General features: G+C 41.3%; 1 protein-coding gene across 1 annotated transcript in view; it reads right to left on the bottom strand.

Annotated features, from left to right (window-relative positions):
• Window positions 1–23,118, bottom strand: part of LOC145408810 (Fanconi anemia group J protein homolog) — a 459,949-nt gene that overhangs the window by 68,188 nt on the left and 368,643 nt on the right. Inside the window, exons 8-11 of the mRNA XM_080279456.1 lie at window positions 9,944–10,046; window positions 6,999–7,217; window positions 4,461–4,634; window positions 2,496–2,636 (exon numbers count right to left, since the gene is read on the bottom strand). Of these exons, the coding sequence (XP_080135582.1) occupies window positions 2,496–2,636; window positions 4,461–4,634; window positions 6,999–7,217; window positions 9,944–10,046 (637 nt within the window). The remainder of the gene's footprint in view (window positions 1–2,495; window positions 2,637–4,460; window positions 4,635–6,998; window positions 7,218–9,943; window positions 10,047–23,118) is intronic.

Here is a 23,118-nt window from a genome sequence, read left to right as displayed (position 1 = left end):
TTTTGTGCATGGGTTTATATAGAGGTACCTGAAGGCACAGGTCCATAGGGGCGTGGGCATCAACCACTGAGTGCGTGCCTGGCGGTCACACATCTGGTCTCAGCCAATCACGCGGCACTTCCCGTGAACAGCTGACTGCCTCCTCACTCAGCGCTATGCTTGGTGACGTATGGCTGAGATCCGCATGGATTATCCTCCTCTATTTCACCATTTTCTCGTGGATTAAATAGACAGTCATGGGTGATATTGATTCAGCAAGTGATGGTGAGGCCAGGAAGTTAACCAGGAAGACAGGAAGGCAGCCAGAGACCTGGAAGAAGAGGGAAATGAAGAGGAAGAAGAGGGAAATGAAGAGGAAGAGAGAGAGTGGTGAAGCTTACTTCAGCCGTGAAACAAGTAAATATGTGAATGGCCAGGCAGTGGGTGAGCCTTGCAAGTGTTCTACACGATGTTTTGATGCTGTGGGTTGGGACAACATCCAGACAATATTCAAGAACTACTGGCATAATGTCTTTCGTAAGTTTTTGTCAGGTCTTTGAGGGGAGGAAAAAAAAAAAAAATCACTTAAAAATTCATATAAAAAAAAAATATTGGGCCTATGATAATAAAACTTTAACATGTTACTAACACCATTATATATATATTACAAAGTAACATTAATTTCATGTAGGAAAGTTTTATGTATAGGTTTATTTTGGGGATGTAAAAAAAAAAAACACCAAAAAAAATCACATACACAAAAACACCTTAAAAACACGACAAAACATGGCTTGACAAGACATTTCCATTGATATATAATATAATGCTTTAACTAACGAAATGATGTATGTAATTAAACCCTAACTTTAATGATTAATTACTCAAAACAAGGGTCTTGTGGGTAATGCCCCTCTGGTCCTGAGTGCCTCATATATATATATATATATATATATATATATACAGAGACTTCACTTCACTGTGAAGATATGTATGCAAACTAACCACAGGAGAAATGAAAGGAACGACAGTTAGTACTTTCGTATATTACATCTTCAGACAATGTGAGACAGAAACGTAAAGGGTAGAAGTCTTTTATGCACACCCGCAGCAGGTAGTGGCACACAGAATAATGGATGACCTGAATTTTTACCTGCGGCTTAACTTAGGGTCACCTGCAGCAGGGAGTGGAACACAACAAAGGATGATCTGAATCTAAAAATGCACGTGGCAAAGGAGGAGGGAGTAGGAGGGGAGGAAAGGGGAGTGGGAGGGAGGGGGAAGAGGGGAGGGGGAAGGGGATAAATACTGCTGCTTAACTTAAGACCTAGAGGATTAATGCTTGGTGTGTCCCACACAGGTGTGACTACACCACCAGGAGATGACAGGGAACAACCACGTGTTAGTCTGGGGGATACTGCTTTAAAATTAATTCAGTTAACAATTTATCACACTTAAAATGACCATAGCTCATGTTTACATTCTTTTCATATGTGCCAGAAATTAGACAAGATTCTATTGCATTTCTTTCAACTAAGCTTTTTGATCTTGCTATAATCTTGGAGCCTGTCCAGTCAATATGGTGATCACTGGATGCTTTGTGCTGAAATAAACCACTACTCCGTTGGGCTGTTCTTACACTGTATTTATGTTGTGAGATTCTAGTTTCCAAATCTTTTCGATTGTCCTATGTAAAATTTGTTACAGCTTTTACACGGGATTTTGTAAACAACTCCTGAATTACTGAAAGGGCTGTTCTTGATGAAGGTTTTTTTGATGGTGTTCTCATATTTGAACCCTACTTGTACATTGAGTTTCCTCAGTATGTGAACATCAAGAAAATTTTCATGGAAGGGGAGGACAAGGGTTCTTTGAATGTTCTGGCGATCTGGCTTATTAGTTTTCCCTTCAAAAAATCGTTTCTTGGCTGTATTGTGGCACTGAGTTAGTATGCTTTGTGGAAATTTTAGCTTCTTTCCAATACTCTGAATCATTTTTAGTTCATCATATAAAAATTCTGGGTCTGAAATTCTATATACTCTTAGGTACATGGATATGAACACAGATCTTTTTACATTAATATGATGGTTTGAATAGTAATGAACATATGACATAATATTTGTAGGTTTTCTGTATACCTTAGTCTTCAAAACATTTTGGTCCCTGATGACTTTTACATCCAAAAATGGCAATTCATTATCCATTTCCATCTCATGAGTAAATTTAATTGATGGAACTAATGAATACATATAAAGTCAATGAACTAGTTCACTTTATTCATGCTCTAATACAACAGTACTGTTCAGCTGAACTGATATTTTTAATTATGTTACAACTGGTGGAGTGCTAGAACTCTACATGGTGTTTGCATTGTACTGTACCTGTAAGATGGCCTCACAGAAGCAGTTACTTACCTTTCATCAACAGGTATGCTCAGCCAGAGAGAGATCATGGTTAAACAACAACAAAAATAACTTATGAAAAAAAGTTTTACTTGCCTTCAGTTTTATATATTTGGCTTCTCCAATACCCATATTCTCCAGACAGGCCACCATTTCTGTGCCAGTGAAGATCTTGCCAGAACGGTCAAACTCAGTGTAGTCGGTCAGCCGGTCAGAGTTGTCATTCACCCACCCACTCAATGCAGACAACATCTCAGCCTACAAATGGATGAGGGCTACACTACATTGTATTTTAGGGAACTATAAGACAAATATGAATAAGGAGTGAATATGAGGTAGGCTGTAATGGCTAACATAATATTTACTCTATCATCATGAAAATTAACTGCCTTGATCTCTAAAAAGGAAGGTATATAACCAGCAATTCCTAACTGTCCTAAATTGAAAAGTATAAACTTGCTGTCTGGTGGGACCTAAACTGTAAACTTAAGACTTGTTAAAAAATATCACAAACATGCTGTGCCTGGCACTATGATTTCATACATTACATGAGACAAGAAATTTATACTGCAATTATTTCCCTCCCCCTCTACATTATACGATAATGCACTACAACCACATTCCCACAGCAAGACAAGAAGGTGTTGTTTCTCCCACCTCATTTTACATGTCTTTTGTAACATACAAAGGATATGTATGTGTGATATTTCCATTCCCTCTGGGCAATATCAACTATTGCTTCCATATCTGCTGCAAAAATCAAAGATGGTCCTGAGCAGTTGCTGGTAGTTAACCTGTGGATTGCGCAATTACCTTTTTTTTCCCCCACCCCGTGGTGAACAAAAAATTTTATTTTTTTTTATTTTTTTTTAAGCTTTTGTTCATTATAAACTTGAAGATAAACATCCAGGGGATCATCCGGTGGGGGGGGGGGAGAAAAAAAAAAAAAAAAAAATCTCTCTCTCCGTCTTTGTGTAAGGCCATGCGTAAGTTTACGTAGGGAAGTAATGAAAAAAAATTGTTGTTGCTTATTATAAACTTGAATATAAACATCCGGGGCATCATCTGCTGAAAAGAAAAAAATCTCTCTCTCTCCGTCTTTGCGTAGCTCCATGCATAAGTTTGCATAGGGGTGCAGTAGTTAGTGGTGATGCATGGCCAGCACAGCTTGAGCTGAGGCTCGCAAAACAACGCTACCCAGCCTGAGCAGTGGCTCACAATCCACGGGTTAAGGAAAGACATTGCTCTTGCTATTAATCCTCTGAAAACTCTCAAAGCATATGCCTTGCTTCGATATATTTAAAGTTTCTTGTGCATCAAATTTACTAATCACACACTCAGTTCCATCTGAACAGAAAAAGTACTGTACTTAATGGCTGACAGTTGCTACATTATCACATTACTTTATAATGACTGAACAGACAAAAAATTATTTACAGTACTACATTCACATCAATACTAGACCTAGGACGGGGCCAGACTACTAGATCAAATATTCTGGAATCAGTATATTGAACTAGAACTGGACTGGGAGGCTAATTCTATATTTTTCAGGCAAATGCCAGTGTCTGAATTTCCTTAATCGTTTTCATTCTTATGTCCACCTTCTCCCATCTAGAGCTCAGACATGACCAGATTACTAGAGAAGTGCCAACAGAAATAGCATACCACGCTAGACCATGGCTAATATAATCGTACTGAAACTACCAGAACTGGACCAGACTGGAATTTTGGAACAACAATGTGATACATCACTGGAGCTGGGCTGAACTGAATTTGCAATGCCATATCCCAGCTCTAACCTACAATACATACCATATATTTACAGCACTAACAAATTTCAGCATACAGTACTTCATTTAGAGTGCTGATCTGTGAAGGAAAATATACACTGAGTCTAAGATTACCGTACCAATACAATGATTACCAGAACACAAGTGCTGTAAAGAAATATACAGTACGGTTTTTGAACTCAAGAGTATAATACATTTCTAATATAAAGATTTAAACAATTGTTAAGGTGCTTTAACTAACAATCAGTTCGTTAGTCATCACTACTCAGTACTGTACGGTGAAAGTTACCAGTTCCTTGCACTCTTGCTCTTTGTATTTCTCCAGTGCGATTCTCTCTATATCAACTCTGGCCTCCAATATTTGTGGTTGGGTTAAGGTACATGATGCTGCCTCCCTTGCATTGTCTTCAACGTTGTGGGCTTCATCTAACACAACCACATGGCCACTCAGGTTTATATCCATCTGTAGGAAAAATACTATCAAAACACAGGTTTATGCAAAACAGTTCTTGCACAATGTCTTGGATGCATGCAGACAGTAGTAACAGCTGTAACCCTAGGTTCATCTGAATGTGAACCCAGAAGACTGCAGACTAAAGCTGCTCCCCTCCTGCAATCCCCAATCCCCCTTTCAGGGGACAGGGAGACAAAATGCTACATAAAGTCAGTCTACATTATAAGTCAGGGATATGCTCTACAGTATTGAGGCAATGGCTGAATCGGTAGAGGCAGCCTGCAGTCCTAATGGACCCAGGTTTGAATCCCGGCTGGGGCAGGGAACAGTTTAAGGATTTGAATTTCTTAAAAAGCAAACTTTTCTGATCTACCAAATGACCCGCCGACATGTCATAAAAGTATCCCCGCTAATACCAGTACGCCAGTCCTGTATGACACAGCACTAGCATGTATTCAGTGTGGATGGTGGGTGTTAGCAAAGAAGTGGTGACATGTGGAGGTGAAGGAGAACTACTGGGTCCCAAGGACTACTGGTACTTGTGAATAGGCCCTGAACCCTCGGCCCAGGTTGGGGGGAGGGGGGGGAAAAAAAAAAAGAAAAAAAAAAAAAAAAAAGTGGTGTTAGTGCATACACACACACACACACTTTTCTCCAAACACAGCCTTAACAAAACTAATTTCTGGCTCCATAATAGTTTTATTGTGAATTATGGGCATATCTGAATAAAAATTGGGATTAAAATTTCAAAATTTTATCAATCAAACAACTTTAAGAGAAATAACTTAATACCCACAATAAGAGTTCTGTAATGGGTTGGATATTTAATACTATAAGATTTGAAGTCAATGAGAGGATTATTGTTTTTTTAAGGTACAAAGTGGACACTGTACTGCTTCTGGAATCCTAGCAAACATTCTCATCAACTACTGATCTAATAAAAGACTTACCTGGCATCATCAGAAATATTTTCATGGATATTCTAGTCACTCCTTAAAATGTATTGAGCTACATAAACACCATAATACTGCACTGCAACAAATGACGAAGTTATATACAGCGTTGTTGTAACACACACCACAATAAATCTTTTTTAACCATATCACTGACACTCACAGGCAGACATAGGGCAGTAATCAAACATGATTCAGACTACATGTTACATACTGTAATCTTGAGTACAAACATGCCTGCTCCTATAGTCGCAGCGCACAACTCTGAGGTTGTCATTATCATGCCCTGGCCGCCTACCTGTTAACAGTGCTTTCAATTTTGTGTATAATATATGCATGTGATTCGAGTATGTTCGTGTATAATAATATTCTTGTATAATAATATGATTCGTGTATAATATGATAAGAAATCAGATGCACTATTGACAGGCAGGTTGTGATGGTACAAAAATGATGACCTCAGAGTCATGCACTGTGACTATAGTTTAATTACAGTAGTCTAAAATGAAAAAGATCATTATGCTCTAAAGGCACTGTCCAGTACAGTGAATATACTGTATGTAATTCCATAAGCATCCCATTAATAAAGCAAAAGGTGAATGACAGTAAAAGTCTAGCATAATGCTGTCAGAGGGGGTATGGCTAACAACAGGATGAATGATTAGCCTTATATATACCGGTAAATATTAGATCAAGTTTATGAATCTGAATACCATATATTGTACACTATGCCAAAATTTAAATTCATCTACTGTACATATATACTGTATTAGAAAATAATCTGCTGACAACGCGACATTAAATCATAAAATGAGTACGATAAGATACTTGATACATTTATGTGAAGCTACAGTGCGTGGTGAATGTTTTGGTGTATCAGATAGAGTCAGGATTCCGTAGGCTTGAACAGTGAGTGAACGGATGCGTGGCCCATTGGACTGGGCAAATTTGGGCTGTCTGGACGTTGCTACTCCTCACCCTGCCCTAGGGTTAGAGAGGAGGTCCGGATGATGATGATTAGATATCGAATATACAGGTACAGTATTCAGTTGTGCTTACAAACACTGTACTGTATAAAAAAACAAAAACAAAAATAATGCAACTGATGATTATAATAATTCCCTGAAATTTGGAAAATACTGTAACTGCACTCCATTACGATTTCTCACCATCTAGTTGCAGGGGCAAATAACAATCTGTAACCTACACTGGCTACATTAGAAATAACCCCTTCATTAAGATGATACTGTTTTATGTTTTGACCATTCCTACCTACAGATGATTGTATATGGGTCAGAAAGGATTTCTTAATTTTCTAATCTTAATTCAGTAACTTATTAGCTGCCACAATAAACTATACATGAGATCCTTAGATCGAACAGGTTATCACATACACTGCTCCAGAAAACAGCCATCTTACCGCATCTCTAATAAGGGGGTCAACCAGGTAGTTGTATGGGCACATGACAATCTCTGCCGTGGAGAGGAGGGAGCGAGCAGCATAGTACGGACAAGCCTTGATTTTCTTTCCCAGCTGCACAAGATCTTCCACATCCCATGCGTCCACCAACCCAAAACGTGCCAGGTGCACATGGGTCTTGATTTTGTTGACACCATGGTTGAAGATGCACCCAGGGCCCTGTAAGTGGCTTCCAATTAGTTACATGGGTAACGATTAAGCTTAGTAGTGCAGCCTTATTTATGGATATTACAGAAAGCAAACCTAAAAACCTAAATTTTCCATGAAAGGAATATACTTTGGTCCTAACCTGGGTATCTATGACATTGCTTTGATCATACTCTTGGCTGAATGTATCATATAAATCGTAGAGCTAGACAGAATATATATATATTGTATATATGTATAATATATATATATATATATATATATATACATATATATATATATATGTACATATATATATATATATATATATATATATATATATATATATATATATATATATATATATATATATATATATATACACACACACACACACACACACATATATATATATATATATATATATATATATATATATATATATATATATATATATGTGTGTGTGTGTGTGAAGTATAAAACATACGTATACATAAAAGCACCAGGGAAAGACACGCGGGTGTTTCAATATGGCGGCCGTAAGGCTCACACTCGCTGCGGAGATAGCCCCTCCATATTACAAAGCTTAGTGGAGGTGACGGGGCTAAAGGCATCATGGACTAAAATTCACCCAATATAGTAATGTCCATCCAAAATTAAACACCAATTGTGAGTGCACTTGTACTAACCACTTCAATATGCAGATGTATTTTACCTTACTCTGAATATAGCTTTACGGCTTTATTAACACACTCACACACACACACACACACACACACACACACACACACAGAAAGGGCAAACTTTCGCTGCCATGGCAGCACTTACAGGCATTCCATTTGTACAAGACAATATTAGACATTAACTTCGACCAGCACTCTGATAATCCATCTACCTTTATACTTTCCTTTCAGTTTCACGATTCTGTTCACCAAAATTTCGGGAGGATAAGGATGAATATGGTGATAACAACAAACGATTTTAATTACATGAGAGAAGCTTATCTGCCATGGGTTACGAAAGGGTTGGGTTTGGGAAAGTCTATTTTGAATTCCTGGCGATCGGTTACGGAAAATTTTGGCTTGTTGGTGATTACGGAGATCAGTGGTGAAGGGTTGGAGGGAGGGGTGACTAAAGGGGAGGGGGATGAGAGATTTACTGCACGGGGAGGGAAGTAGGATAGGAAGGCAAAGGCGAGGAAGGAAGGACAGGGTAAGGGAGGAAGGATGGATTGATAAAGACGGGGAGCACACAATAAGACGTGATGCAGGCACAGAGAGAGAGGGGGGGGGAAGTTGAGCCAGCAGTCTATATCAGCGCCACCACATGAAGGCGTACCTTTCCAGCATGATGGCGATATTCAAAAGACAAATAATAAGCAAATGCAAAGTGAAGTGTAGTAACCAGAGTAAGTCGCAAAGAAGAAGGTGTATAGAAACCCCTCTAAGGTAACGAGACAACGGGGTAAGGTCATTAGTATATAAATGGCCTATTAACTCCTCTGCTAACTACCCGCTCATGTACTGTCCACCACCTCCATAATTACCCCCACCTACATATATATATATTCAAACAGGTGTAAGTTAATTAGTCATATATAAACATTACCATTTCTTTTAGTCATAGATAAACATTACTAAATTTTCCACTTTTTTTTTTCTTCATGGAGCATTTTTTAGCCCTCTGCTCGAGACTGTCTTTCTGGTTTTATTCTTGTTACGTACAGACGATTGTTTTACGTTTATTATTACTTATTATTATTATCATTATTATTACCATTAGGGTAGACTGCAAATTCCATTGAGTCTCTAGGCCACTCTCCTTAGCTCAGGTAAATCGTCTGGTAGCAGGAGGAAAATAAAAAGCAATATCCTCGGGCAGAAGGGGTTAAATAAAAATACATATCGAAAACTCAGACGCAGACAAAACTCCTGATTCTTACAGCAGGAACACCAGATCTATAGTAAAAAAAAAATAATAAAAATAATAAAACAATTATAATAACACTAATAATAAAATACTACTACTACTACTGCAACAACTAGTAATAATAGTAATAATAATAATTATAATAATAATAATAATAACCCATCAATCGTCCAATCCTACAATGCCCCGAGAAGCGTAGGAGCCCGGGGCTAGACAGTTGGTCCCGATATTAAAGATGAGACCAGCCTCACTTATCCCTGAGCGGCATTACATGAGCAATCAACCCCAACTACCCACTGGATGTAAACCTTCACCGGCTGAATCCGACTGGAGCGGAATAATTACCCACTAAATCAGCAGGCGCCAAAATTTGGTTATATGGTTACCACCCAGCGTAGTAAATGGTTTCCTGGTGTACAGGAAACCATTTGGCTTGTCACTCCGTGTAGAGTCACCTACAGGCAGAAGGATGAGGAAAGAATGAAGGAAAGAAAGACAGAAGAGGGAGTGTAAAGTCACCCGTAGGCAGAAGAACAAGGAAAGAATGAAGAAAAGGAAGACAGAAGAGGATGGAAGGAAAGAATGAAGGAAAGAATGAAGGAGGAGGAGAGGAAAGGGCAGACACCCGACAGCAGCACTCCACTTACTCGATGTAGTGCTGCTGTCGGGTGTCCACCCTTTCCTCTCCTCCATCTTCTTTCCTTCCATCCTCTTCTGTCTTTCTTTCCTTCATTCTTTCCTTGTTCTTCTGCCTACGGGTGACTTTACTCTAATAATAATAATAATAATAATAATAATAATAATAATAAAAGGTAGTCTGCTATAAATACCTTGTGTGGATCATTAAGCAGACGACACTCTTCATTTTTATTCTTTAACTTGCTGACGTGGGGGTGAATACAGCTGTGTTCACGCGACGACAGCACCACAGACCTGTGTTCATAAAGGTTACACATTAATACACTCTCAGCCTCCTTGGACTCAGACAGATAAAATCGTCTGGATCTAACAGGAATAAATATTTGTACACTCTCAGGATAGTATGACTCACTCTCAGATGAATATAATTGTCTGGGTCTAGCTCGAATAAATACCTGTACACTCTCAGGCTCCTATGACTCACTCAGATGAATGAAATCGTCTGGCTCTAACTGGAATATATATTTGTACACACTCAGGCTCCCACGACTCACCTAGATGAATATAATCGTCTGGGTCTAGCTGGAATAAATACCTGCACACCCTCAAACTGCTATGACTCACTCTGATGAATAAAATCGTCTGTCTCTTGCCGAAATAAAGACTTGTCCTAAGAAGAGAAATAATGGTGACTAACATCCAGCTTTGTACAAAAAAAATAATAATAATAATAAAAATAAAGATGGTTAGAATACTAGAGTTGTCCCGAAGATCCAAGGGTAAATCTACAGCACACGGGTAGCATAGTAATACAGAGTACAGCACACAGGTAACACACAATCATAGTTCATTAAAGACAGGGTGGATGCGGGAATGAATACTAGAGCTGTCCTGACCATACGAGAGTAAATACTGTATAAAGAACACCGGCATATCAGGGTAAGAATAGAGAATACTGGTTAGAACATTAAATAAGAACAACACTCAGGTAACACGTAATTAAGGTACATTAACGACTAGGTGGGCGCAGGTGTGTTCACGCGATGACACCACCACACCTGTAAAAGGGTAACACATTACAACACACAGGTACCGCACTATGTAAAAGCATAACACACAGGTCACATACAGGTTTACAACAAACTTAGCCCAACACACGGGCCACAGATGAACTGAGAACACACAGGCAACATTAATTTACAGCACAAGGTTAACGCAATACAGATCACAAAATCGCAGACCCGTATGAAACACGCATCAACACACGAATTTCAAACATCTGTACTTCCACTGCTTCATATTTGCAACAGGTCATCTCTGGAATTGTCTTTCTCAGTCTATTTTCCTCTGTCCAAGACCTGTATTTTTTTCTTAACGCAATGTGTCCTAGCATCTCGAAATCAAAGGATCTTAAATTTGGTTCTTTTTGTTTTTCTTTACTTGAATAAAAAAAAAACTTTGCAGGTTCCTAGCTTCTGGTTCTTTCTTATTTGCATTAAAAATGAAAGAAGAGCATTCAGGAGCCGAATGCTAATCGCCCGCTAGAATATCCTGTTGGCCAAGTCCAAGATTTTAGCCATATTTTGATACCCTGAAGGTTTCATGTTTATAGCTCAAGCCATTCATGAGATATAATGGTGCTAAAGGAAGCCGATAAAAATTAGTTGACCTCTGGCGGCCATTTTGGTGACCCTGACCTTGACCCCGAGTGCCCATTTTCGAACTCGTCCAAGAGTTTGGCCATATCTTGATACCCTGAAGGTTTCCTGTTGATAGCTCAAGCCGTTCATGATATAATGAGAACGGACAGACAGACAGACAGACAGACACATACACAGGCGGGCAAAAACATTATCGCTCCGCCTTGCTAAATGGCGGACGCTAAAAATTTACAGAACACATGTAAAAATTTCTCCCCCCTTACTTTCAAGGTTCAATCACTCCCATTCAGGTAAACAAAATCGATTCACTAAATCCCTTACTCTCTATGTGGCATGTGATTACCTCAGATTTTATTTTGGCTGACGCCAACACGCAATTTTGGTGATCTTGGGGATAATCCTGCCAAAACAAGGATTAATCCTCTGTTGCATGGGGATTTACGTGACTTTTCTGGCTGACACCCCGGCGATTTAATTCAGTTTAGGGAAATCCCTGGCAAACACATAACTATGGCAAAGTTGATACTATGAACAAACACGTTACATTTTATCACATTAATACTACAAAAGACAGGTATCATTGCACACTTCTTTAATGCATACTCAAGTACAAAACACACACACACACACACACACACACGATGGCTACACGCACCCACTTTTCCACACTAGAACAACATTAGCATCTCTTCAGTTTTTCTACGCTAATTCTACGTCCATATTATTAAATTTAAACCTTTCTTGACACGACAGATATTTACTGGCACTTGGCACTCTCAACCCCTTCAGACCGACAACATCTCATCACTGCGTATTCTTCCTACCACTGTTTGCTTTTATTCAGATTATGAGGAGAATATAAAGGAAAAAACGATGACTTTCTAACACTGCCTCCAGGCTTTGGAATATCGTTTCAGTGAGTAGGAAACTTAAGGACATTTTTTACGATGGGAAGGGTGATGGTGTGTGTGTGTGTGTGTGTGTGTGTGTGTGTGTGTGTGTGTGTGTGTGTGTGTGTGTGTGTGTGTGTGTGTGTGTGTGAGAGAGAGAGAGAGAGAGAGAGAGAGAGAGAGAGAGAGAGAGAGAGAGAGAGAGAGAGAGAGAGAGATTTTATCAGAATCTATAAACGTAATTCAGAAACCAGGAAAGGAAAAAAGGCAGGCATAAGGATCTATCAACAGACTTTACATGCCAAAAAGTGAAATGGTAAGGTATATGGATCATCACCGTCATCATGATCATCCCAACCCTGATTCCCACCAAAAATAATGTGGTTAAGAAACAGACAACACTAAAGAATGCGAACTACTGTCTCATGATCACGGCCATTGTCATCATTGAAGAAGTAGTAATAGTTGTAACCCCAGTTTCATTTGAATGTGAAGCCAGTAAATTACAGGCTGTAGTTGTTCTCCTCCTGAAGTCCACCATCTCTCTTTCAGGGGATAAGGAAGGGACTGAGGCGCGTCTGCATAACCGGGCTCTCCAGCCATGTCGATGCCACCAGGCGAAGGCCCTCTCCAGCACCTTCTCCTTCAATATCGTTATCTTCATCATCCTTACCCTAACCCCATTGTTGTAATGGGGTGGATACGGTCCAGAACGCGGAAATTGGTAGAAACAAAAGCATGAGAATAATCATCAGAGGCTGGCGATAATGGGTCACACCTCTATTAAATACACTATTCAAGCCTTCAAAAATCCATTAAGAAACAATTACCTAAACATTTTTTTTAACATCATAAATAATGCAACCTATAAGCACATCTCAGTCATTATTAAGGCACAAAACTCTTCAGGGAATAATTTATAGTGATGATATACTTATACCGATATCCTTTATAGAGGACGTGCAGAACGATACTTCTGCAGTAATACTAAAAAAATGAGTGTTCGGTGTCCTATATCTGTATCCACTATCCTCTGCTATATTTCAAGTACAAAACAAAAAATACACCGATAATAATTCTGTGTACACATGCCATACCCGCCTCGCCAAGCTGGTCACGCGAACGCTTCACACACACACACACACACACACACACACACACACACACACACACAAAGGCGTTAGCTGGTAATAGGATACGCAATATATACACCATCACTTCACGCTATGAAATCCTTGCTCCTTAAAAAAAAAAAAAAAAAAAAAAAAAAAAAAAAAAAAACGCATGGAGACTTAGTTAAACTTTAGGCTGTCTATAAAACGAGCAAGAGGTTATCTAAAAGCGTACCGGGGTGTGTAGAGGAAGAGAATATTAAAGAGGATAAACACAGAGCCGATATATCCTCTGTTCGAACGAGTACCCGGGCGAGGGCGGAGTCAAGAGTCAGATAAATACTTCTCGCTCAACCCGCCAGACCCATAATGGCCGGCCGGCCAGCGCTCCCACAGTCATAAATCTTACCCCCGTCACCTCGCCCTCCCGTTAACCCGACACATCCCTTTTTATTGTCATTTCCTGCAAGTTTCAAACGCCGATGAGTCGCCAGTCTCCATTTTGGGTAGGACCGCCAAACCATTATCGTCACCGAAAATGAAATATCGCCAGAGAAAACGGTATTTCTGGGCCGCAATATCGGGGTAACTATGGTTTTCAGCGGCCTGTCGATAATAATGGGGCCCAGCGGGGTAAAACCAACAGAGGGTGTGTTAAGGCGCGGGAGGTAGACGTTGGGAGAATAGCTAAGTGTCGGCGGTTGATGCGATGTGTGAAGATAGTTCTTACACGACACCACCTTAAGACTCCCTCCTCCCTCTCCCTCTCTCCACTTTACTCTCTCTCTCTCTCTCTAGTGAGGGGGTGCCCGACAAGAGAAGGAGGAAGGGGGAAGAGTTGGGGGAGAGGAGAAAGGGAAGGAGATGAAGTAGAGGTGGGGTGTACTGGACGAGGAAGGGAAGGGGACAGGGAAGGAAGATGCAAGGTGAAGAAGAAACGGAGAGGAAGGAGGGAGGAAGGGAGGAGAAGATGGGAAGGAAGCTAGGTGGGAAGATGAGACAGATGGAAGAAGAAAGGGAGGGGGGGTAGAAAAGCAGGTGGAGAAGGCGAGACGCGGAAAGAAAGGAGTGTAGGGGGAGATGTTCTGAAGCGAACGTGGGTGGGGGATGAGGAGCGTGGGGGAATGTGTTAGAGGATAGGTGGGGAGGGAGTTGGTGTTTGTATATAGCTGTGTGTGTGTGTGTGTGTGTGTGTGTGTGTGTGTGTGTGTGTGTGTGTGTGTGTGTGTGTAGAGGGGGAGAGGGGAGGGGGTGGGGAGGTCATAGGAAGGTGAGTGAGAGGGGGAGGGGAAGAATCATTGGACATGCATGAAGGTATAAGATGCTCTGTGGAGAGAGAGAGAGAGAGAGAGAGAGAGAGAGAGAGAGAGAGAGAGAAACTCATGGCTGGAACACTAAATCACGAAAACCACAATCTTTCTCCCTCTCTCTCTCTCTCACTCAAGAAACGATACTGGGCTCCGTTATTATTAGTTCTCTATTATATTTCATCTGTCTGTCTCTCTCTTTTATTTTTTTTTTCTCTCTCTCTCTCTCTCTCTCGACAGTACATCACGATTAACAATCCCTCCTCTCTTTCACCTCCACCTTCCATCTCCTCCTTATTCTGTTCTTTCTTCCTCTTCCCTCAACCCTTCTCTCTTCCTCTCTCCTCACATCATCCCTCTGTCTTTCTCATTCCTCCCCGTCCATTTTCCATTCATTCTTCCCTCTCTCGCCTCTCCATTGAGCTCTTCCTTATGTTTTCGGTAAATTCTCTCTTCTTCTCACTCTCATCTCGCCTCTGTCTTCCCTCTTTGTTTCCCTCTTCTATTCCTCTTCCTTCCCTTCTTCCATACTTCTCTCCCTGTTCTTTCCTTCCTTCTGTGTTCACCTTTGTCTTTCTTCTCTCCACCTTTCATACTTCTTTCCCTCTTCCTTCTCTTCTTTCACCCTTTCCCCCCTTGCCTCTTTCCTCCATCTTTTACCTTTCTGTCCCTTTTCCTTCTATTATTCCTTCTCCACTCCTGCCATAATTCTCTTCCTTTTCCTTTCTCCCACTTCCTTCTTTCTCTCTCCCCTATTTCTCTCCCTTATTACTCCCTCATTCCATTTTCTCTCCACTCCATCTCTCCATCCCTCACTCTTCCCTCCACCCGGGCGCGCCCATCATAAACCCTGCTCCACCCCCACACCCCCGCCCACTGTCATCTCCATCCCGCCCACACCCACACCTACATCCATATCCACATCCACATCTACTGCAACACCTACACCCACGCCCATACTCACACCCACATCCACACCCGTACCCACACCCACACATCCACACTCACACCCTTACTATACACCCATCCCTTACCTTCACTCTCTCCCCATACACACCCTCACCCTCCATTCACACACCCACCCTTACCATACACCCAAATCCACACCATCATCCACACCCGTACTGTACACTCACCCCTCACCCTCAACCCATAAACACATCCTCCACCCTCACCAACCTCACCCTAATCCTTATCCTCACTCTCATCCTCCACCCAAACACAACAGGTGTAATAGTGGTGTTATTACAGGCACAGTAGTAGTAGCAGTAGTTGTAGTAGTAGTAGTAGTAGTGGTGGTGGTGGTGGTGATGGTGGTAACGGTCATGGAAATGGTGATAGTAACGGTAGTTAGTGGTTGTTGTGGTAGTGGTGTTGATGGTGCTAGTTTCTAACACCATGACAGTAATATGATGGGTTGTGGTGAAGGTAGTGTTTTAGTGGAAGTGGTAGTAATAGTAAGAACAGTAGTGGTGGTGGTGGTGGTAGTCGTAATTGTAGTTGCGGTAGTGGTAGTGATAGTAGTAACAGTAGTAGTTGTGGTAGTGGTAGTGATAGTAGTAACAGTAGTAGTTGTGGTGGTGTATTGTTCACAGGGAAAATTTTGGTCAACAGATGGCGCGAGCTTGCGTAAAGAGGCGTCGAGGAGAAATGAGAGAGAGAGAGAGAGAGAGGTAAGATGGAAAAAGAGGAAAGGTAGAGAAGGATGGAAGGATAAGGTGAAGGAAGAAGGTGGAGAAAAAGGGATGTGAAGAAAGAAGGAAGATGAAGGAAGAGTTCCGTGAGGAGGTGGTGAGGAAACAGAACATAGCAACTGGATAGGAGGAGAGAGGAAGAAAGGAGAGAATATGGAAAGGGAAGAGAAAGGGGAAGAAGAACTAGTGTAAGGAGAAGGAGGAGGAGGAGGAGGAGGAGGGGGAGGGGGAGGAGGAGGAGGAGAAAGTAAAAAAAAGACAAGAATACAACATAGCCACCTTTTCGCTTGGCTTTGTTAATAACTCCAGACGACTTTATTCACCAGAGAAAGAAATTACTTTTTTTTTTTTTTATAGGATGGTGAAAACTAAGGTGTATTATACTAAACTCCACACGATACATACTACTGACCTGTGAAAGAAAAAGCTAAATGGTAAAAGAAAAAGCACCTCTAATCTCTTTCAAAACATAAGTACTGTATTTAAATATGATCACCTGACCATTTTATTTACCAGAAAGAATCCAAATAAGTCAAACGAGTCCAAAAAGAATTCAAAAACGTAAAAAATAAAAGGGAGTCACCTCTTCACTACGACAGCCTCTTCCTTAACCCCTTCAACTCGAGGACATTGATTTTTTTTCTACCAAGATACAATAACATAAAACGTCGTGAAAGGGTTAATGGAGACTCAATCTAACACTTTCAGTTCATAAAGCCTCTCCGGAGCTGAACTAAATCGTCTGCTTTTTATCTACGCCTTGTTCGTGATAGATAAAAAAATAAATACACACAACAAAACAGGGGAATAAGATAATACGGTAAAACAACAAAGAAAAAGTGAAGAAAAAAAAAACAAAGAGGGAGGGAGCAACACAAAATAATGTGTGTGTGTGTGTGTGTGTGTGTGTGTGTGTGTGTGTGTGTGTGTGTGTGTGTGTGCCAATAAATTATCACCGTCTCGGGCCAAGAGTGAAGGAGGAACTCAAAACAAATGGGTACTGATAAGAGAAGCAATTTAGATAAGCTGATAAGATGAATAGGAATGAGAGAGAGAGAGAGAGAGAGAGAGAGAGAGAGAGAGAGAGAGAGAGAGAGAGAGAGAGAGAGAGAGAGAGAGAGAGAGAGAGAGATTCATGGTATACATAGGATAACATAATATAGTATAGCAAAGGACAGAAGTGCAGAGTATTGGAGAGGAGAGAGAGAAGGGGCAAGTAGAAAATATGAGAGACAAGAGCAGAAGAGATGAGAGACAGAAGAAGGGAGTAAAAGAGAAGAGAAACTTGGGAAAGAGACGAGAGAGAGAGAGAGAGAGAGAGAGAGAGAGAGAGATGGTGGGATAGAAGGGAAGAGAAGCGAAGCGCATAGAACAGTAGTATAATATAGTACAGGAGAGAGAGAGAGAGAGAGAGAGAGAGAGAGAGAGAGAGAGAGAGAGAGAGAGAGAGAGAGAGAGAGAGAGGGTGATGAGGTAGGCGGTGAAGCGAGAAGTTTGTTTACGTAACCTCTGACCTGCAATCTCCATAACATTACTTCGGACACCCACCACCAGGGGGCCGAGGAGGAGGAGGAGGAGGAGGAGGAGGAGGATGGGGTGGGAAGGAAGGGAAGGAGGAGGAGGGAGATGGGGGCAGGAGTAGAATTAGAAGAGGATGAAGGATGAAGCGGTAAGTGATGGGAAGGATCGAGAGGGGAGGAGAAGGATAAGAGAAAAGGAAGATGGGACAGTAGGAAATGGAAGGGAAAGGGTTGAGAAGTGGTGGAAGGGTGGGGGTAGGGGGGTAGGGAATGAGAAAGGGATGGGAGGGAGTGGGGTTGGGGAGGAGGAGGATGGGAGAGGAGGAAAATGAAGGAGATAAGAGAAGAATGAGCTATAAGGAGGAAGAGGAGGAGGAGGAAGTTTGACATGATGGGGAATGGAAGACATGGGGATATGATTTTGTTGTTGAACTTGTTGTTGTTGTTAGGATACTGGTTATAAAAGTGTGGATGTGGTGGCAATGTGGTTGCTATTGTTGGGGTTAGTTATAAATGGCTGACGTAAACTGATGTGGTGGTGAAAAGGTTGTTGTTGTTGTTGTTGTTGTTTGTGGTGGTGATGGTGATGGGGATGGTGGTTGCGGCATGGAAATATGAATATCGATGAGTATACAGTAGTCAGGCATCTTAATTTCCTGCTCCTCCCCTTTAACATCACAACCATCATAATTATCACCATTATCAGAATCTTCTTACTCTTCCTCCACCTCATCAATACTATCATCATCATCATCATAACCATCATAACTATCACTATGATTAGAAATTCCTTTCTCCTCCTCACTAGCAGTATCATCATCGTAATTAACACCACAATCAGAATCTTCTTCCTCTTCCTCCTCCTCATCAATACTATGATCATCATAATCATCGCCTTCATTATAGCCCTTCTTGTCCTCCATCTCATTATCATTTCAGTCTTACTCCTTCTCCCCATCACCATCATCATCATGATCATCAGTCATCTTATCACCATCATCGCGACTATCACCTTTCTTACGTCACTAACATCACTATCATACTCGCCATCAGCATCATCATTAGCAGCAGCAACACTAACACCACCACCACAACTATAACCATCATCATCATTATTATCACCACCGCCTACTTCCCATTCATCCTTTCTAACACCCACACACAAACACCAATCAACACCATTTGCAAGGGAGAAATAATCATCACCGCTCATGAGAGAGAGAGAGAGAGAGAGAGAGAGAGAGAGAGAGAGAGAGAGAGAGAGAGAGAGTCAAGTTACCGTTTCTGTTTATATTTTCACCAAATTTTACCTACACAGGATAACCCTCTCAAGCTTTCTAGCCGTAGCAAGAATAAAATCGTGACGAGGTACCAACAATACAACAGCCTGACAGTAAAAATAAAATCGTCTGGCAGTGGCAAAAAGAAAACTGTGGAGTAGTTATCAAGAATAGAAAAAATCGTAAGAGGGTAGGGACAATATATCATAGAAGCAGGAATAAAATCGTCTGACACTGGCTGGAAGAAAATCGTCAGCGGTGGCAGTAATGAGGCCATCGTACTGAAGGGTTTATATACCAGTACATTCATTTAATTAACTGCAATATTATTTTTTTAGGGATTACCAATATATAACGCACGATCACTACCAAGACGATTTTTTTTTTATTATTATGCTCTATCGCCTTATGTTTTTATTTAGCGTAAGAACGACCACTAACCCCTTCAATACTGTGATGAGTTTCCCATTCTCTTCTGATTAACCCAAAGCGATTTATATGCAGCTTTTGGGGCGTCCCTCGTAGCGAAGGGTTAAGTATAGGAAGATGAACAAGGACACAAGCACAAAAAAAGTCAGTGGCGTGGGGGTGAGGGTGTGGGTGAATGCAGATGGGGGTGATGCAGTGGGTGGGTGGGTGGGTGGGTGGGTCATGCACACAAGAGCCAGGTCCTGCAGCTGCCTGGCATCGAACCCGCGCCCCTTGATTTCCCTGGGGGCCCAGCGTCACTCCCCCCGCCTCCTCCACTGTCACCCGACCCCCGTCATGTCACCACCATCCCCTCGCTCCCACACCACTACACAATGGTGCGGCGTGTTCCTCCTGAATTTTGTATGTATGAGATCGAAAAAAGTATAAAACACACACACACACACACACACACACACACAAATGAACATATACACACAAACATACGCACACAAATACACACGAACATACACGCACATAAATACACACGAACACGCACACACAAATACACATGAACATACACACACACAAATACACATGAACATACACACACAAATACACACGAATATACACATACAACACACACACACGTCCGGTAGAGGCGTGAGTGAGGTCTGGTCATGAGATACACACTAGCACTACTTTACGATGGCAAACTGAGGTGTAAAACATGCCTTTTTGTGTATCCCACCCCACATCCTATCACTGCCCACCCCACACACGGCACAGTCCATCCCTCGCACCACTGGCCACACTACCACCAACAGTCAACAGCAGGGGTTCTGTACCAAGAATATATTACCACACAAATGGGGATATTTGGGCTCCTTCTGATGGGTAATGGATGGCCAAAAGGGTGTCCTTCTGTTGTTCATATGGTCATTACCCTAAGTTGTATACGGTACACTAGAGCACAGGACACTATTTGGCTGTACGAAAACCACATCAAGTGAGTGCCACCTAATATCACAATATACAAACTCATTCTTACTCACTGCCTCCAAACATCAGCACAGCCACACCAATTTACAGTTTTGGCTCCAATTTCATGCACTCCAATGCACTACTTTCCATCACATACTTAGTTTCTCCCCTACTTCCTCTTTCACTTCTTCCACTGAACCTTCTAATTCTTACTCCTTCCTCCAAGTCTCCCAACTCTCAATCCTTCCTCCAAGCCTCCCAACTCTTACTCCTTCCCCAAGGCCTCCCAACTCTTACTTCTTTTCCTTCCTTCAAGCCTCCCTTCTCTCACTCCTTCCACCAAGCCTCCCATCTCTCACTCCTTCCTCCAAGCCTCCCAACTCTCACCCCTTCCCCCAGCCTTCCAACTCTTACTCCTCCTCCAAGCCTCCCAACTCTCACTCCTTCCTCCATCCCTCTCCTCCTCCTTCTCTCCTCACCCATCAAACCCCCAAAATAATCCCTTCGTTTTAAAAATCTGGCCTTTTAAATCGCCTCCTGGCCTACTTGTCGGTCCTAGAACACTCTCAAACCGTAGAAGAAAAATATGGAACGGTACCCCCCTCCTCCCTCCCTCCCTCTCTCTCTCTCCCTCTCTCTACTAAAGGTCAAAAAGCTACGAGGGAGAGGAATGTTGTGAAGTGTTAGTTTGCGCTAAGTGTGGAGTTGTGTGGCTTGGTGTGGTCTGGAGTGATGTTACGTGGTGTGTTGTGGTGTTATGTGGTGAGGTTGTGTGGTGTGGCGTGGCGTGGATATGAGTCAGGGTTTGGTGTGATGAAGCGTGAGTAGAGCTAGATATAGATTACATTCAATCAGGTTACGTTACTATACAATGATCTGTGTTGATTCAGTTGGCACAAGTTAGGTTGCGAGAGGACACAATAGATTATGTTAGGGTAGGTCACGACAGGTTAATCTAGGCATTGTCATAGGGAAACATATTTAGTAAAAGTAAGGCGAAGCTAAATTTGTGAAGGATGAATTCTTTTGTACTTCTCCCCTGTCTGCAAACTCCAGTATTTCATCCCTTCAATACGATGATTTCTTGTTCCAGTTTATTATTACTATTTATGGGTACTTATATTTAACTTGGGAAAGACCTCTCGTGTTCTAGGAATTAATGAAAGTGATATATAACCTCTCTCTCCACACACACACACACACACACACACACACACACACACACACACACACACACACACACACACACACACACTTCACTAAAACAATCCGTAATAGCAATAATAATACCAAAAATCACCGGACTTAAGATGCTAAAAGTAAAGTCTTGGTCCGCCTTCCTATTGCTTATTATTATTATTATTATTATTATTATTATTTCGGAAGACAAGCTATGCACGTTCTTAGCAATTGGTTTACTGCTTCTGTTTACAAATAATACCAAAAAATATATGGAAAATTAGGTTAGGTCATGTTAGGAAGGACTGTTAGGTTAGATTAGGTGAGGTTAGGTTAGGTCGCTAGGATAGGATAGGATAGGTCAGGTCCCGAGGTTAGAATATCACAGTACAGATTGTCATGATGGGTTAGAGTGAGTGAGTGCAGATTGGGTCGTTAGGCATGTTAAATTAGGTTACGTTAGGTTAGGTCTCGTTAGGGCTGGACAAACCGCGAAACGCTAGGTTAGAAGCCTGGGATTAGGTCTAGTTAGAAGGTTGGGATTATGTTAGGTTAGAAAGTTGGGATTTTGTTAGGTTAGGGAATGAAAGATTAGAAGGCTGATTATGTTACGTTAGGCAAGGTTAGGTTAAATGGCTGCGATGATGCTCGGTTAGGCAAGACTGGGTAAGATGGCTGGGATATGTTAGGTTAGGCAAGGTTAGGTTAGATTTGGCTAGTTAGGTTAGTGTGGTCAGGCAAATATACGGAAAGCTAGGTCTGAGGGTTGAGATTAGGTCAGTTCTTCCTGGATCCAAGCTGTCACCCTCACCAGTGTTTTATCTGGCCATCTCAGGAGTGACAGAATCCCCCCTTCTTCCGTCTTACCCCCACGCCCTACTCCCCCTCCTGAGACAAAAGAAAGAAAGGCCTACGAGAGTGAAGGATGTCTTGCTTGTTTAGGCCTACGCGTACGCATATATACACATCCCCATTTTTATCCTCATTATCAAAATTAATTTCATCACCATTATCACCTGTTTTATTTCCGGTATTATTTCTTTATCGCTAACACAATAATCATCATTGCTGTTTCCTTCATCATCATGATCATGATCATCATCATCATCATCTCACCATCACCATCATCACCAACACCAACACCACCACCACAAAAAAAAAAATAAAATAAAATAAATAATAATAATAATCATCATCATCATGATAAATACTCGTCTTCGCCCCCCCTCCTTCATGGAAAACGTTCTTTTTTCTACTCCACTTACACCTTCAAAAAAAAGAAGAAAAAAAAGAAAAGAAAAGAAAAAAAAAGTAAATAATAATAATAAACA

The sequence above is a fragment of the Coenobita brevimanus genome, chromosome 78 (assembly GCF_032717465.1).
Source record: "Coenobita brevimanus isolate Jiangsu-jjx chromosome 78, ASM3271746v2, whole genome shotgun sequence".
In the NCBI taxonomy this organism is placed as follows: Eukaryota; Metazoa; Arthropoda; class Malacostraca; order Decapoda; family Coenobitidae; genus Coenobita; species Coenobita brevimanus.
Note: the sequence above shows the minus strand (reverse complement) of the source record. Positions and strands in the feature narration are given on the sequence as shown.